The sequence below is a fragment of the Pteropus alecto genome, unplaced genomic scaffold (genome assembly GCF_000325575.1).
Source record: "Pteropus alecto unplaced genomic scaffold, ASM32557v1 scaffold3, whole genome shotgun sequence".
Lineage (NCBI taxonomy): Eukaryota > Metazoa > Chordata > Mammalia > Chiroptera > Pteropodidae > Pteropus > Pteropus alecto.
In genome coordinates this window covers 8,521,440-8,536,605 of record NW_006442484.1, presented here as the reverse complement: position 1 = coordinate 8,536,605, position 15,166 = coordinate 8,521,440, and the positions used below count along the sequence as shown (strand labels likewise).

The window sequence follows — 15,166 nt, the reverse complement described above, 5'->3', positions numbered from 1 at the left end:
CCATGGGTGCTTGGGATTTATAAACCTGTTTTTGAAACGGTAGCCAACTCACTAATACTACAATGAAATCAAGTTAAAGGCATAGCAATGTGAAGTTTTAATGGCTAAGAATAGTATAACTTATGACGGAATGAATGGAATGGAAGGAAAAATATCAGGGTGAAACACAAGAGTAAGGGTGTTGCTTTGAGAAACGTCATATTTGTATGTTCCTGGGAACCAAGTGACATGGAAAGTATGTCTCACTGAGAGTGGACAAACAAGTTTGGAAACACGTAAATAAAATTTGGGTTTTGGTCAATTTCCCAAGTTATCTAGGATCCAAAAAGGGCAAAAACATAAAACTGGAGACTCCCTAAGGCCTTCCATTGGGATTTGTTTCTCCAGTCTCCTCTGGCGTTAGCTCAAATTCTACCAGGACTCTCAATCGCCCACAGGTGCTGCCAAGTCCGGCAGAGTGTGAACCCAGCGCAAGCTCGGGCCTCCACGCCCCCAGGGGACGCTGCAAAAAATTCAGTCGCCAAGGGTAGCACGGCGCACGCGCCCGGAAGCATTTCCACCCGGGACGCGTTTTCACTCCACAGGCCGCGAGGGTTTCCTGCGACGTACTTCCGGTTAGCCGAGCCGCTCATGTGCAGCCCGAAGGGAAGTAACGTCACCCTGCGCAGTGGCGCCGGACTGAAGGAGCTTGTACAACATGTCTCATCTACCGATGAAACTCCTGCGGAAGAAGATCGAGAAGCGGAACCTCAAATTGCGGCAACGAAACCTAAAGCTACAGGGTGAGATGCGCTAAGCTTCGGGGAAGCCTGGGTTGCTGAGGAAGCCCACGCGTGAGCCGTGGCGCGCTGCGGAGATTGCGGGGCCGAGCGGCGCTGTTCAAGTGTCACCACGGCTCCGGTGTGGCGCGGGCAGCCTTCCTGAGAGCACGTGTGCTTGTCGAGTGAAAAGGAAGTCTGGGGCAGCCTCAGGTCGGGTCCCGCCGCCTCACATCTGCCCCTAGCCTTTCTGACCGCCAGTTTCTCCTACCGAGTTAGAGCAGCAGGTTTCTTGAGTTCCCTCCCAGGCCTCTAGGAGTTCGTCCGGCTAAAGCAGCCTTTTCCACCTCCACGCCTCCTTATTCTGACACCCTCACCACCCTCAGGTCCCATCTCATCACTGCCCCTCACCCATTTCTAGTCAGACGTGGAGAACTTTTATCTCCATGCAGTTTGCATTTGCGTCATATGTTTAATGTATGCTTTCTTCAAGAGAAGCTCATTGTCACTGTTTTCACAAAGCTTTCCTGATACCTTTGCCTTCCCCTTCTCCGCGTCTCTTCCCATCTCTCGTCCTCCCTCTCCCCCTCCCCTTCTTTCACATTTAAAGCTCTTAAAAGTGTCTTATGCACACGTCAAACACTAAGCCTCTCTGGTGCCCTATCTTCGCATCACTCTCAACTTTAGGTTATAAATTCCTTAATAGCTTTTACATATTTTCATCTTTGACAGAGACTTACATGAAAAGGATTTTACCTGAATGCCTGCCACCGTGCTTACCTACCTTATTTGCAGTCCTAACTTCTTAATGGTGAACCAGAGATCTTGAAGTTGTTAGGTTAACTTTTTTGGGTCCTGTATAATAACATGTAAACCCCCTGAAGGCAGTGTTAGAGGCCTGATGCCTTACCCCAGTTGTTTTTCAACAGAAATTAGTTGATGGAAAGAAATCCTGGAGGAGAGGGAAGGTTTGTGGGTTTTAGGAATAATATTTTTGAAGTTCCCTTATATTTCCAGTTCTTAGAGACTAACACAGCATTACTGACAACTTAGAGGTAGCAGTTAGAAGATGGTGTTATCTTTTTCTTTATATAAACATGGAAACTTTTGTAAAGACATTCTCAGGTATCTCATATATGGTTAGTATTGGGACAAAAAAGTGGTTTCATCAGCAGTTTTCAGTTCACTGCCATATAAGAAAGTTGGTGAATTTTTCCAAGTCGTATTTATATGAGAATCAGTAGTTGTATGAATAAGATGTAAGTTGTTTTTAATATATCAGTCATATATTTATCAAATACTTAATGTTAAAATGTATATTTTGTTACTACCATCATTTGGCCCAAGCTGTTTAAGTATTTGACTTCATGAAGTTTTCCTGTCCCAGACTCTTAACTCCTTAAGGACAGAGATATGGTTTTTGGAAGTTAAGAAATAAATGCAGCTTTCTATTTTTCAGCATTTTTCCTTAAAGGAAATTTACTTGTCTCGTAGTGGAACAGCATAAAATTGCAAGTGATTTTAATAGTGTTCTGCAGGTCCTCGAATAACGTCTTTTGTTCAATGTCATTTTGTTATAACGTTAATGAGATGCCATAGGAACTTAACTCTTGTTTATATCAATTAGCGTATGGTAAAATTGGCGTTATATGCCCTTTCACTGCAATTCTAAGAACCTATCAACGATAATTAAGTGAGGACTTCCTGTATATGAAAGGGAAGTACAAGCTAAATCATTCAGTTCTGGAAACCATGGAATTTCTCATTTGGAATTTCAATGTCTCTGAGTAAACCTCCCCGTCTTGTGACAATGTGTTCTGTTTTTATACAGGGGCCTCAGATGTGAGCCTGTCAGAAACTCAAAATGGAGATGTGTCTGAAGAAACAGTGGGAGGTGGAAAAGTTAAAAAATCCTTAAAGCAGTCTATGAATAAGGGCGTGTCAGAAGTCCAAAATGGGGATATATCTAAAGAAACAGTGGAAAATATAAAGATTCAAAAATCCAAGAAGTCTACCATATTAACCAACGGGGAAGCAGCAACACAGCCTCGCAATTCAGAATCGAAGAAGAAAAAGAAGAAAAAGAGAAAAATAGTAGATGATGCTGGGCCTGGTAAGTACTTCATTTTCTTTGAATTTAAGCCATTCTGTTTTTCACAGTTGTCATTCTACCTTTCCTCTATTATTATTGTGTCTGTGTTACATGCAAGAATCCCCAGTACTCACTAGTATACCAGAAACTAACCTGGGAGCTAAAGGAAAAGGGGTCAAGGGGGATTTTAATTTTTCTCAAAATATCGAGCAATGTGTCATGCTTTTACATTCCCTAACAACCTTTAATAAAATCTCACACTTAAATAAGGATCTCCTTAAAAGTCTAGAAATTTTTTTTTGAGCTTTTTATGATAAACAGAACATACTGTGGCATAATATTTTAGGTTTACCCAATTGCAAACAGAATTGTGGAATTACTGACACTAAAGAAATCTGGGCTACTTTCTCAGGCCTTTGTAGTCTATCTCTAATAACATAAAGAGCCTTTGGTATTTCTGTTCATCTTTAAAACAAAATAAACTTTTATAGGAAACTTATGTTTAATGGCATGGGGGAAAATCAGTGCTTATTAGGAGTTTTTTAAGAAACATTAATAATAAGGCTTTTTTTCTCTGAAGTATATAGAACTTGGTGTAATTAGAATACTTAAATTGTTCATCTTTTTAAAAAATGTCTTGGTCACTTAAGATGATATAATACCTTAAGAATCCTTAAAAAAAAAAAAAAAGGTTTTTTGGCAAATTTATATGTCCCCCTGAGTTTTTTAAATATAACCAAATCTTTAGTAACGAATGAGACATTCTTAGGAAATTAAAACTGGAAATGTGTTAAACTTTTGAAAATATGCCTCTTTAACACACATCTTTTATTTCGTGATCTCATTTAGTATTTTTATTTAAAGAAAAAAAAATTGGGTCGGGGGTGTTGTTTTTTAAAACCAAAGATACCAAAAAAGCAAAAACTGAAGACAAAGAGAAATCTGAAGACAGTGTCCAGACTCCTGAAGAAACAGGAAACAGTGCGGAAAAGCCAGATGATGAAGAAGGGGACAGTGAGGTGCCCAGCCTGCCACTGGGACTGACAGGTAACTTCCAGAAAATTTCATACCTCTCTGGAGTATAAAATTTGAGGTTCCGTTGTGACATTTACCCTGAAAAAGTATCGACAAGAAATGTTTTCATATCTTAAATGCTGCCTTTTATCTTCCACGTTGTGTGCCTTAGTTTTTATTGTTTCTCTAGTTTTTATTCCTCTTCTTTATTCTTGACACTAAATATTTCGATAATGCACACAGCTTCTGGGGTCCTCTCTTCCTTTGGTTTGTCATTTTCTAAAGCTTATTCCCTATTGTAGTAGGAAAATCTTTGGCCTAGAATTCTGGAGTCTAGAGGTTTAATACTGGCTCAGTTACTAAGAAAGAAAGAAGGATGGAATTAACATTACTTTATCTGTAAAGTCAGGAGTTTAGATTAGAATTAGTTGCTCCTAACAATGAATATCAAGGAGTTGCTTGAGTTGTTTGGTTTGTGGTTTTTGCTTGTTAAAATATCGAGGCTCAAACCCAGACCTGCTTAATCAGAATTGCAGGGGTTATGGCACTGGCTTAAAACTAGGGTAATTTTTCCCCCAAGTAGGGTGACAAACTCATCCTGGTTTGCCCAAAACTTAACTAGTTTTAGCATTGAAAGTCCAGCATCCCATAAATCTCCTCTATCTCAAGCCAGTTATATGAGGGTTAGCTGCCAGTATTTTTGTTGTCAGAATTGGGGGGCAGACTACTGGCATCTAGCGGATAGAGATCAGGGATACTGCAGAACATCCTATAGTGTATAGGACCACCTCACAACAAAAAATTGTCCAGTCCAAAATGGCAGTAGTGCCAAGTTTGACAGTACTTGGGGGTATAGCCAGGACGTGTTGGAGTGGGTGGTTTTGATGCCTTCCCCTGCATACTTGATAAGTAGGTTTAGTCTGTGGCTATTTCTGACTCTTGGTTGTCTTTTTAAAGTAAAAGTAACTAGTTTTTTTGATTGACTTCATAGTCAGTTTTTATTATACTGAATGTTTTCACTTTTTATTTGGATTTCTTAAACATTTCATTTCCCTCTGAACTCCTCCTGTCCCCAGTGTCTGAACTGCTGTTCCCATCCCAGCTTGGATATTTTCATTTCATACTCATCCCTTGATTGTACCTCTTGTCCATCCCTTATTAATTTGTTAACAGTATAGGCTCTGGACTCGAAATTACATAGCCATCAGTACTGGAGAAACTTTATAAGTATAGGGTCTTTTTTTAATACTACATAGGAATGGTTGGGATTTAGTGTTAGTGGAAGAAGCTCTTCTAAGCATGACTCCAACCCAGTAATGCTGTCAATCAGCAAAACTAATTCAGACAACTATTGCTGAATTAGCTATTAAAAAAGAAATATTTGCTAATAATAAACTGTCTTTCATTTAGGAGCTTTTGAGGATACCTCATTTGCTTCTCTATCTAATCTTGTCAATGAGAACACTCTGAAGGCAATAAAAGAAATGGGCTTTACAAACATGACTGAAATTCAGCATAAAAGTATCAGACCACTTCTGGAAGGCAGGTATGATTACCATTGACTTTGGGACATTAGTAGCTCTTTTTAGTGCCAGTACTTTGGAAAGAGAATACCAGTATGTTCTGTTGAATTTGCTCTGTGTGTTAGGTTATACATCCAACCTGCATTAAAGGCTTTAAGTTATTTACTGATGTTTGAAGGAAAGTGTTCACTTCTGTTTTAAAGCACGATTCTTATTTCTTAAATTATTTAACTCACCTGATTGATTTCAGTGATAGAGAAGGTAGGAAATTTATTTTTCTTGATTCTGTCCTAGCCTTGGTTCCTAAACCGAGTGATTACATACGTACGAATTCAGTATTTATTGAATGAGTATACTAAATCTCTCTCTCCTTTCCATTTTTAATATTTAGGGATCTTCTAGCAGCTGCAAAAACAGGCAGTGGCAAAACCCTGGCATTTCTCATCCCTGCAGTTGAACTCATTGTTAAGTTAAAGTTTATGCCCAGGAATGGTAAGCCTTTGATCCAATTGTTTCTGCCAATGTCTGTTTATTGTATCTGTTACAGATGCATGGTGATAACTATAATTTGTCTTTTGCAATGTATCATTTTTTGCTTTTTAGGAACAGGAATTCTTATTCTCTCACCTACTAGGGAATTGGCCATGCAGACTTTCGGTGTTCTTAAAGAGCTAATGACACATCATGTTCATACATATGGGTTAGTAATGGGTGGCAGTAACAGATCTGCTGAAGCACAGAAACTTGCTAATGGGATCAATATCATTGTGGCTACACCAGGCCGTCTCCTGGACCATATGCAAGTAAGAGAACACTATTATTTAGTACCTGTCTCATAGTCTTGTGTGAAACAAACTTGACAGCCAACAATATTTTCGTCCTTTGTCTTGTTAGAATACTCCAGGGTTTATGTATAAAAACCTACAGTGTCTGGTTATTGATGAGGCTGATCGTATTTTGGATGTTGGATTTGAAGAGGAGTTAAAGCAAATTATTAAACTTCTGCCAAGTAAGTAGGTAGTATCTATATGTGGTTTGCAAAGTAGTTGTTGGAAGCAGGTGAGAGTTCGTCCTATATGAAAACTATTAATACCAGAATTTTAATATGACCAAGTAAAGCAGTTGTGCCAACCTTAGAGATAGTTTGCAATACAAACATCAAACTTACTAGTAACTTAATACAGTGCTTTTGCTATTTTAGAGGTTATTATGCATGTCTCACCTACCATTAGAGGCTATTGGGGCTGGAGTTTTCTTTACCTAAAAATTTAACTACAGTTTCTTCAGTAGATACAAGGCTATTCAGGTTTTCTGTTTCTTCTTGAGTGAACTTTAGCAGTTTTGTCTTTCAAGGAAATTGTCCATTTTGTCTAAATTATCACACGTATAGACAGAGTTGTTCATGATATTCCTTTAACATCTGTAGTCATAGCATCTTTCCCATTCCTGATAGTTTACTTAGGAGCATTTATAGTTGTGAAGCAAATTTAAAGAGTACTCGAAAGATTTGGGTTATTTTGTATTTACCTGTTTCAGCACGCAGACAGACCATGCTCTTTTCTGCCACACAAACTCGAAAAGTTGAAGACCTGGCAAGGATTTCTCTGAAAAAGGAGCCGTTGTATGTTGGTGTTGATGACGATAAAGCTAATGCAACAGTTGACGGTCTTGAACAGGTATTTTTTGTTGCTATCTTACATTGTAAGAATCTTCTTTGGTGTTTCCTTTTAATCGTTTGGAGGATCCTCCAGAAAGCAGATGGATTATTAAACTTTAATTCAAATATAGCAAATTTGGGTATTGGGTCTCTGGCTCTCTGGTATAAAGTATCTTGAACTCTGAAGTCTCTTAATACCACTTACCACATGGAGGCGTTAATAACCACTACCACTTATAGATGGCAGAAAAAAAAAATCGCTGTTTAATAATCTCTTGCTCTAAGACGAGAGTTGAGGTGGAAGATGGAGAGATTGGTTTCAGGCACGCAGCTGTGGAAAATTGGAAGTGAGGTGAGAAAGATCCAAACTAGGTTGATGAATAAAATACTTTCTGTAAGAAGTTAGTTTAAAAATCTTGCATTGGTTATTTAGTTTTTAAAAATATATTCACCCAGCTTTATTATGTTGTTTAGGACTGTGCACTTAAGCCGTGGTTATTTAAGATCTTGTTTGTAGAGACCTTTTAAAAAATCCTTGATGTCTTGAGGGTTCCAGTTAGTAGAGGTATTAATATATTGTGGTTTCAAGAACTGTTGATGACCTGTAATCTCAGAAATATGAAAAGAATTTAGCATCCAGTGACTACATTAATTACAGGCATCAAAAGAGCTTAAATTAGTCTTATTTTAGGAATGCTCTGTTATAATGAAGGCAGTAACTTTACTATAGGTAAGGCATGACAGTGTATGTGTGATGTTTATCTGTGCTCTTTATCAAATTATATTGACTCATGCAGCTGAAAATTTCCATTTGGTTATTTTCTATCTGTTCATTTAAACTACTTCTAGGGATATGTTGTTTGTCCTTCTGAAAAGAGATTCCTCCTGCTCTTTACGTTCCTTAAGAAGAACCGGAAGAAGAAACTAATGGTCTTCTTTTCATCCTGTAAGTCTGTGAAATACCACTACGAGTTGCTGAATTACATCGATTTGCCTGTCTTGGCCATTCATGTAAGTGATTATGAAAAGTTTATTAAAAACAAGTTGTGCTTATCAACTTATATAGATTGTGGGGTTTGAGGTGTTACTATCCTCTAAATGTAGTTCTTAGTAGGTCAGTCAACATTGGGTGATTGATCTTCTGTGGAGGGAGCTTTGCTAGGTGTGGAGGGGTGAGGACCACAAAGGAATAAGATACGTCCTCTAAATGTAGTTCTTAGTAGGTCAGTCAACAATGGGTGATTGATCTTCTGTGGAGGGGTGAGGACCACAAAGGAATAAGATATGCCATCAACTTGAGAAAATAGGACGTAAGCCAGGGAATGAACTTGAAATGAAGTACGTTCACAACTCCACAGTTTGGGGGCTCTACATCTAGACTTTACAAAAACAGCCTTAAGTTTTCAGCTCTAATGGATGTTTTTATTTGATTCTAGGGAAGGCAGAAGCAAAATAAGCGTACAACCACATTCTTCCAGTTCTGCAATGCTGATACGGGGATATTGTTGTGCACAGACGTGGCAGCTAGAGGGCTGGACATTCCTGAAGTTGACTGGATTGTTCAGTATGACCCTCCAGATGACCCCAAGGTACCAGGCATCCTTGGGTTTTCTTAGAATGGCTCTGCATTAAGGAGTGCACTTACTCTCCAGGTTCCCTGAGAAATACCACATTTCACTTTCAAAGGTTTATTCCTTAGTTATTCAAGTCATGTTTTATTGTACAGTGGCTTTATAGTATTTCTCTGGTGCTGATAGTATTCAGGGCTTTTACAAGACTGAAAGGAGGTATATAAGGAGATTTGAGAAGCATCAGTGGGACTTAGGAATGTTACATGCATGGAATTTGTTAAGAGCAGTAGGTATCAGGAGGAAATAAAATTTGCTTACAGAGATAGATAAGTCTCTAGAATATTAGTAAAATAAGTTTTGAGTATTTTCAACAAATAAGAGATTACATAAATTGTCAGCCAGCATTTAAACATGCTTCAAAAAGCCATTTCAGGATGAAATACACTGGTCATTTTATTAGATCACAGAATTAATGTGAATATCATGTCCAGCTTTCCTTCGGCCTCAATCATTGCCCTGTTACGTCTTTGGGGATGGTGCATGTAGAAGGGATGATGGTCTTGCTTCAGGGAACAGACCTTAGGAAGGGGCACCATCTCCTTCAGATACGCTAACAACGCTTCTGTCTGCTACCATGCAAGTCCGGTAATGCAGACTGCCGCAAGTGCCCATGGAAGCCCGTCTGTTAACTCAGGTTTTCTCTCCCCACCAAAGGAATATATTCATCGTGTGGGTAGAACAGCCAGAGGCCTAAACGGAAGAGGGCATGCCTTGCTCATTTTGCGCCCTGAAGAATTGGGTTTCCTTCGATACTTGAAGCAATCTAAGGTAAAGATCCTTGCTTGAAAGATCTTAAGTTGGGAAGCAGATACCTCTTGGTAGGAATTATTTGCCAGTGCAGATGGCTTTGAGCACTTTTTAGATGTGTCCAGGAAGTCATGGGTCATTGCAGTGCTGTTGAAACAGCTATAGTGGTTAACCAAGTGAGATTTTATGTGGGTTTGTCCCGGGAAATGTGAACGGAAAAAAATACTCATATGGCTCAATTCTTGAGCTCTTTGTTGCTCAGCAGTGCATCTCATGCCCCCAGTCTCTTCTTCCATTCCCTACAACCTGTTTGAAACCACCTCTACTCCTTTGAAGCTCCCTCACACATGATCGTCTCTACCTCCCTTTCTCCTTCCTGCAGTCTTCATTGCATCTCTTCATCCCGCTTTCTCTCTTACCCCACCCAAGGCAGTGGGGACCCCCATTCACTCTACCTTTTCTTCCTCCCCCAGTCCCTTCTTCGTCGATTCTGCGGTTTACCTTCAGTCTCTCCCTTGAAGTTAGCTCTTCACCATCTCAAATCTCACTAAAAAAAAGTAACTTCAACCCAAACCTATTCTCCTACCACCACCTCCAGTGTAGTTACTACCTGTTAACCTTTCTTAAGTCTGCCATTTTGAAAAGTGATTTATATTTTTTCCATTTATTTTCTACTCACCCTGTCCTCTAATCCACCCTAATTTGGCATTATTCCATCCCACCAAATCTGACTTCATTGGAATTATTAATGTTGTTATATCTTGGGAATAGTTATCAGGCCTTCTCTTCCCCAACATTTGCCTTTTTGTTGGCTTCCCTGGCAGCCTTGCCAGGTGGATTTTCCTCTACCTGGCAACTAGGTGTAGTTCTTATAAATTGCTCTATGGCCTTTGCACTTTTTCTCTAGAATGCCCTTTTCCTGGTTCTCTAGATTGCCTCTGGTTTCATCCAGCTCTTATCTCTTCTGGGAAGCCCTCACTGATCCCTTGCCATCCTGGTCCCACCGTGGGAGTGCTCATTGTGTTGTCATTTTATCACTTATCTGTCTCCCCTACAAGACTGCAAGTTCTCCGAGGGCAGGGGCATGGCTTGGGTAGCTGTTTATCACCCCAGTACCTAGCAAAGATCTGGCACTTTTCCAGTTATCTAATAAGTAATGGCTGATAAGAAATCTTACCTACACAGGAGTTCCTGGTCATCATCGTGACGTCTACCTCTGATGTCACAAACCCCAGTCGCAGGGCAATGTTGTGTTGGGGCAGCGCTCCTGATATGGAGTGAAGAGCTAGTGACCCTTCCAACTGGAAGCTACAGGCTGCTTCATCATTATAGAGATCCTTATTCGTAGAAAAGGGCTTCATGGACTTGTCCTGTCCAAGTCTTCACCTTTCCTTTTAGGAAAGTTCCACCGTACAATTTATGAACAATTCACAGGGGTAAGATAAGACTTTTCCACTGGCATTGGGAGACAAGATAGAGCAGATGTCTGTGCCAAGGGAATTCCACAGGTCTGGTTATCCCATCATTTCTTCCCTGCCTAATGAGCTGCCTTATTTCCTGGCTGTTGATAGGACACTCATCACTTATCACCTAAGCATCTGAATGTTAATCTATTCTAATGTTATCTTCATGCCTTTGTTTTTTAGGTTCCATTAAGTGAATTTGAGTTTTCCTGGTCCAAAATTTCTGACATTCAGTCTCAGGTATGGTTTTCTTTGGCGAGAGGCGGTTAGCCTCAGCGCCTCATCCCAGCATTACTTCCTTAGACTTCCATTAGCAGTCGTTGTACTCTGTGTCCCCCTTTTTATAAATGAGAAGTTTGGGTTGTGTGATCACTCAGGTTTCTCGCTGTACTGATTATAATTGTACCTCGTTTCAGGCCATACCAAGAACATTGTAATTATTCTTCCTGTGGTGTGATTCTGCAAATATTACAAAGCTCAGAAAAAGTGTATTGGGACAAATGTTTTTTGCAGGATAATTTTTGTTGAAATATACATGAAATCTGCTTTTTTGTTTTATTAAAACCATGTTTCTTTCCATTTCAGCTTGAAAAATTGATTGAAAAGAACTACTTTCTTCATAAGTCAGCTCAGGAAGCATATAAGTCATACATTCGAGCATATGATTCCCATTCTCTGAAACAGATCTTTGATGTTAATAACTTAAATTTGCCTCAGGTGGCTCTGTCATTTGGTTTCAAGGTGCCTCCTTTTGTTGATCTGAGTATCCTTTTCCTCGTGAATTCATGCAGGAACTAAGGGACAAAAGCATGACAGAGGGACATTTGAGCTTAGCACTGAGTTAGTGTGTGCTCTGGCTGGGGACTGGGGGCTCAGGTGTTCAGTCTGGTCATTGTCTGCTTGTCATTGCTAGCATGGAGTAGGCAGGGATTAGTTATCAGAGTGAGGATTACAGAAACACGACAATTTATGGTTAAAGCCTTATAACAGACAAAGGAACTTGATTGGCAGACACAGCCAGAGGGAGCTATGCAATCTGGAAAGAAGCACAGGGGAAATTGCAGTGCTCTGGCAGTTGTGAGGCTTCACTGTACAAGGTTCAGGAGGAAGAAAAAGCATAAGTGCTGCTCAAGATAAAAGGCAAAGGGAATATCGCTAGTTGCTTCTATTGCAATTTATGATGTGTGCTTTATCATGTTTTCAAGAAACCGAAGAAGCTAAATTGAAGCCTGTTCATTAACACGATGGCATTAATTCCTGAAGGGACTAGAACACAGGTCCCCAACCCCAGGGTCACAGACCTGTACTCATCTGTGGCCTTTTAGGAACTGGGCCACAAAGCAGCCAAATGAAGCTTCATCTGTATGTGTATCCACTCCCCAATGCTAGCATCTCTGCCTCAGCTCCACCTCAGATCATCAGGCATTAGATTCCCATAGGAGCACCGGTCCCCTGGTGCCAAAAAGATTGGGGACTGCTGGACCAGAATACCAAATTTGGGTTGACATCCCCATTGCAGGTGTTGAGCAAATGTCTACATATTGATTCGAGTGAAAAGAACAGCAACTTTATTTTTAAAAGCATTCCTGAATCAACAGAGATGAAAGTCATTTGTTTGGATACTGGGTATTTTTTAATGTGTTCCTGTAAACTTGCTGATCTGCCTCTACTCCTTGCAAGTAATCTTCTTGAGTTTCATTGTGTGGAAAAAATAATATAACTGTTACACTGGGCTTAAAATCAGACCTGCTAATTTTAGTCACAGTCACACGGCGACTCCTTTTCCTGAAATTTGTTGCATAAGCTCCTGTTCACCTATTTTCATGGTTCAGGCAGGAGTTGTGGTAGAGGGACAATAGTATACATGCTGCTTGGTTCTCCATGTAGACGTTAGATTGGACTTTTATCTTTGTGTTGCTTCATTTCCTTAACGTGCATCTTTAGATGTGAACAGTAACGAAGGCAAGCTTAAAAAGAGAGGAGGAGGTGGTGGATTTGGCTACCAGAAAACCAAGAAGGTCGAGAAGTCCAAAATCTTCAAACACATTAGCAAGAAGTCATCTGACAGGAGGCAGTTCTCTCACTGAAGAAGACACACCTTCTTTTCACTTTGAAGAGCTCTGACCTGAAATGGATTTTTTTCCCTTGCTCTAACAAGGGAATTTTTGTAGCTTTAGGGTTTGGACTGATGTAACAAGCATAAATTGACTTGGGTTGCAAGCACTGACCACTGATATTTCCTGCAGGTCTCTTTTATTTTGGGGTTATAAACAGTTCATTTTTTCTTGATTCCTCAAGGACAAAGCAGAAGTATCTATCTTTTTGGTCTTGGTTATGATGATAGAATGTTTTAAGCTTATAAATTCCCCCTTATTTGTCATTATTTTAATATAATTCATTTTTTATCTTTTTTCCTGGTGTCTGAAGATTTTTGTGGCACAGATAGCTCTACGAACCTGCTGTGAAAGGCTGATGATCTGGTACACTGGACAGGTGGTGGTGGTGGTAAAGCAGGAAATTGTGTCCATTTATTTTGGGAGTTTGGTTGTTTCTTGGACCTTAGTGGTAGTTCTTGACCGCTCCTGAAAATGCTGCCATGTAAAGAGGAACAGGGCTTTTGGAAATATCTAAGAAGCATCTTTACTTAAAGGAGGCATCGATTTTTATATATGCCAGATTTTAAAACAGTGAGCTTTTCCCAATTTCATTATTTTAAGAACAGGAAACATGGGTGGTGGTTATTTGAATAAAGCGCCCCTAGTGGTTCTGACATTTGGAGTTGGAGGAGGTTTGAGATTTTTGAGCCTCATTTACACCAGTGTAGGTGCAATAGTCCATGTGGTAACTTAGCAAAGACTTTAAAAAATTTAGGCACAAAGAGTGGTGACTCTCATTCAAATTTTTTGTTTCACGTGGTTTGGATTTTAGCAAGCCCTTGTAACTGCAGAGTACTCTAGAAGGCAAAGCATCTTTTTGAGAAAAAAATTGCCCCTTTTAGATTTGTGAAACAGATTTACAGTGAGAATTGAAAATGAACAGAAGTCGGAAAGGGAAGCAAAGGCAGGAGTTTAGTCAGATGGAGTTTTTTGTTGTAGGATCTCTTGATTTCTACTTTGTTTTAAGTGTTTTATGTTTTTAGAGTGTTTCATAACTACAAAATGGTTAAATTTTGTAGCGATTTAAAACCAAAGTTGCTAGCATCGTATTGCTATTATGCCAGTTAATATTCATAGATTTCTGTTAAATGCAGGTACATGTAGAACCTCAAATGTAGAGGAGAGAGTCTAATAGATAGCATTCCAGAAGGTAGAGAAAAGAACAGTATTCTGCAGCGGGACTCAACCACTGTCACCCTAACTGGACCTATTCTGAGTTTCATACCTTAATTGCTGTACTCTTGACATTTAAGAACCGTTTCTCTATCCAGTGACATGTTTTTCTTTTTTGTTTGAGAAAAAAATCATGCTTCAAGAAATAGGCAAAAGCAAAGGGAAGAATAATCACTGAACAGAAATTCTCTGCATATTTTGGTATATAACCTTCCAGTGTTTTGTATACATACTTTTTAAATTTTTTTTTTATCAAAAATGAAATGCTCTACCCACCATTTGTGATCAGCTTGTTTATAACATGTTATTTTCCTGTGTCATTAAATAATTACATCAATTTCGTATTTGATTTAATATTCTTTGTTACTATTCTGCCTGGATTTGGGTTCTGGATACCTGCTTGTCTCAAACTGGCTTTCCTTGTCTCTGCATGTTTAAGAGAAGGTGGAAAGATTGTTCCTACTATAATAATGGCTTGTTTCAGGTACTTCCTGTATGAGATTCTGCTGGTAGAATGGGGCAAGCTGGGGTTATCCAGACAACCAGACTTGACCAACCTGGCCAGGATTCAGATGTGAGGGAGCCAGTCCTAGAATCGGATCCCAGGTCGGGGCAGCACTATCTGCAAGGCTCATTTTCATAAGAAGGAGGCACAGCTGCTGGTGGCATATATGGGGCCATTAACTTGACGATGAGATTCGGTAGCCTCTTTTTAGCCAGAAAGGTTAGGCAGCATGGGCAAGGAGCCAAGCAGATCACTATATGCAAATAGAAACCTTTGGGTCCTCTGGACTGCAAGTCATGACAAGTCATTGCTATGTCTAAATTTTATTTTGGTCTTAACTGGCCAGGTTAGTGTAAGTAAAGCTGAATTCATGGTCTTGTTTATTCGACAATATGTAGTGGTTAAACGATGCTCTGGAACCAGAATGCCTGGATTCAGATTCTAGCT

At 39.6% G+C, this 15,166-nt stretch overlaps 1 protein-coding gene across 1 annotated transcript; it reads left to right on the top strand.

Annotated features, from left to right (window-relative positions):
* The first annotated feature begins 607 nt into the window (after window positions 1-607).
* Window positions 608-14,558, top strand: DDX18 (DEAD-box helicase 18). Its single transcript, XM_006921017.3, has 14 exons — window positions 608-782; window positions 2,590-2,871; window positions 3,757-3,897; window positions 5,275-5,410; window positions 5,779-5,879; window positions 5,991-6,190; window positions 6,282-6,396; window positions 6,924-7,063; window positions 7,894-8,055; window positions 8,481-8,633; window positions 9,330-9,443; window positions 11,069-11,125; window positions 11,471-11,648; window positions 12,830-14,558. The coding sequence occupies exons 1-14, from the start codon at window positions 698-700 to the stop codon at window positions 12,970-12,972; spliced, it is 2,007 nt and encodes a 668-aa protein (XP_006921079.1). The 5' UTR covers window positions 608-697; the 3' UTR covers window positions 12,973-14,558.
* The last annotated feature ends 608 nt before the right edge of the window (window positions 14,559-15,166 follow it).

Coding starts and splice junctions, on each gene's coding strand:
- DDX18 (XM_006921017.3), top strand. CDS start 698: ATGTCTCATCTACCGATGAAACTCCTGCGGAAGAAGATCGAGAAGCGG. Junction 5,880..5,990: donor AAAGTTTATGCCCAGGAATG/GTAAGCCTTTGA, acceptor TTTGCTTTTTAG/GAACAGGAATTCTTATTCTC. Junction 8,056..8,480: donor TGCCTGTCTTGGCCATTCAT/GTAAGTGATTAT, acceptor ATTTGATTCTAG/GGAAGGCAGAAGCAAAATAA.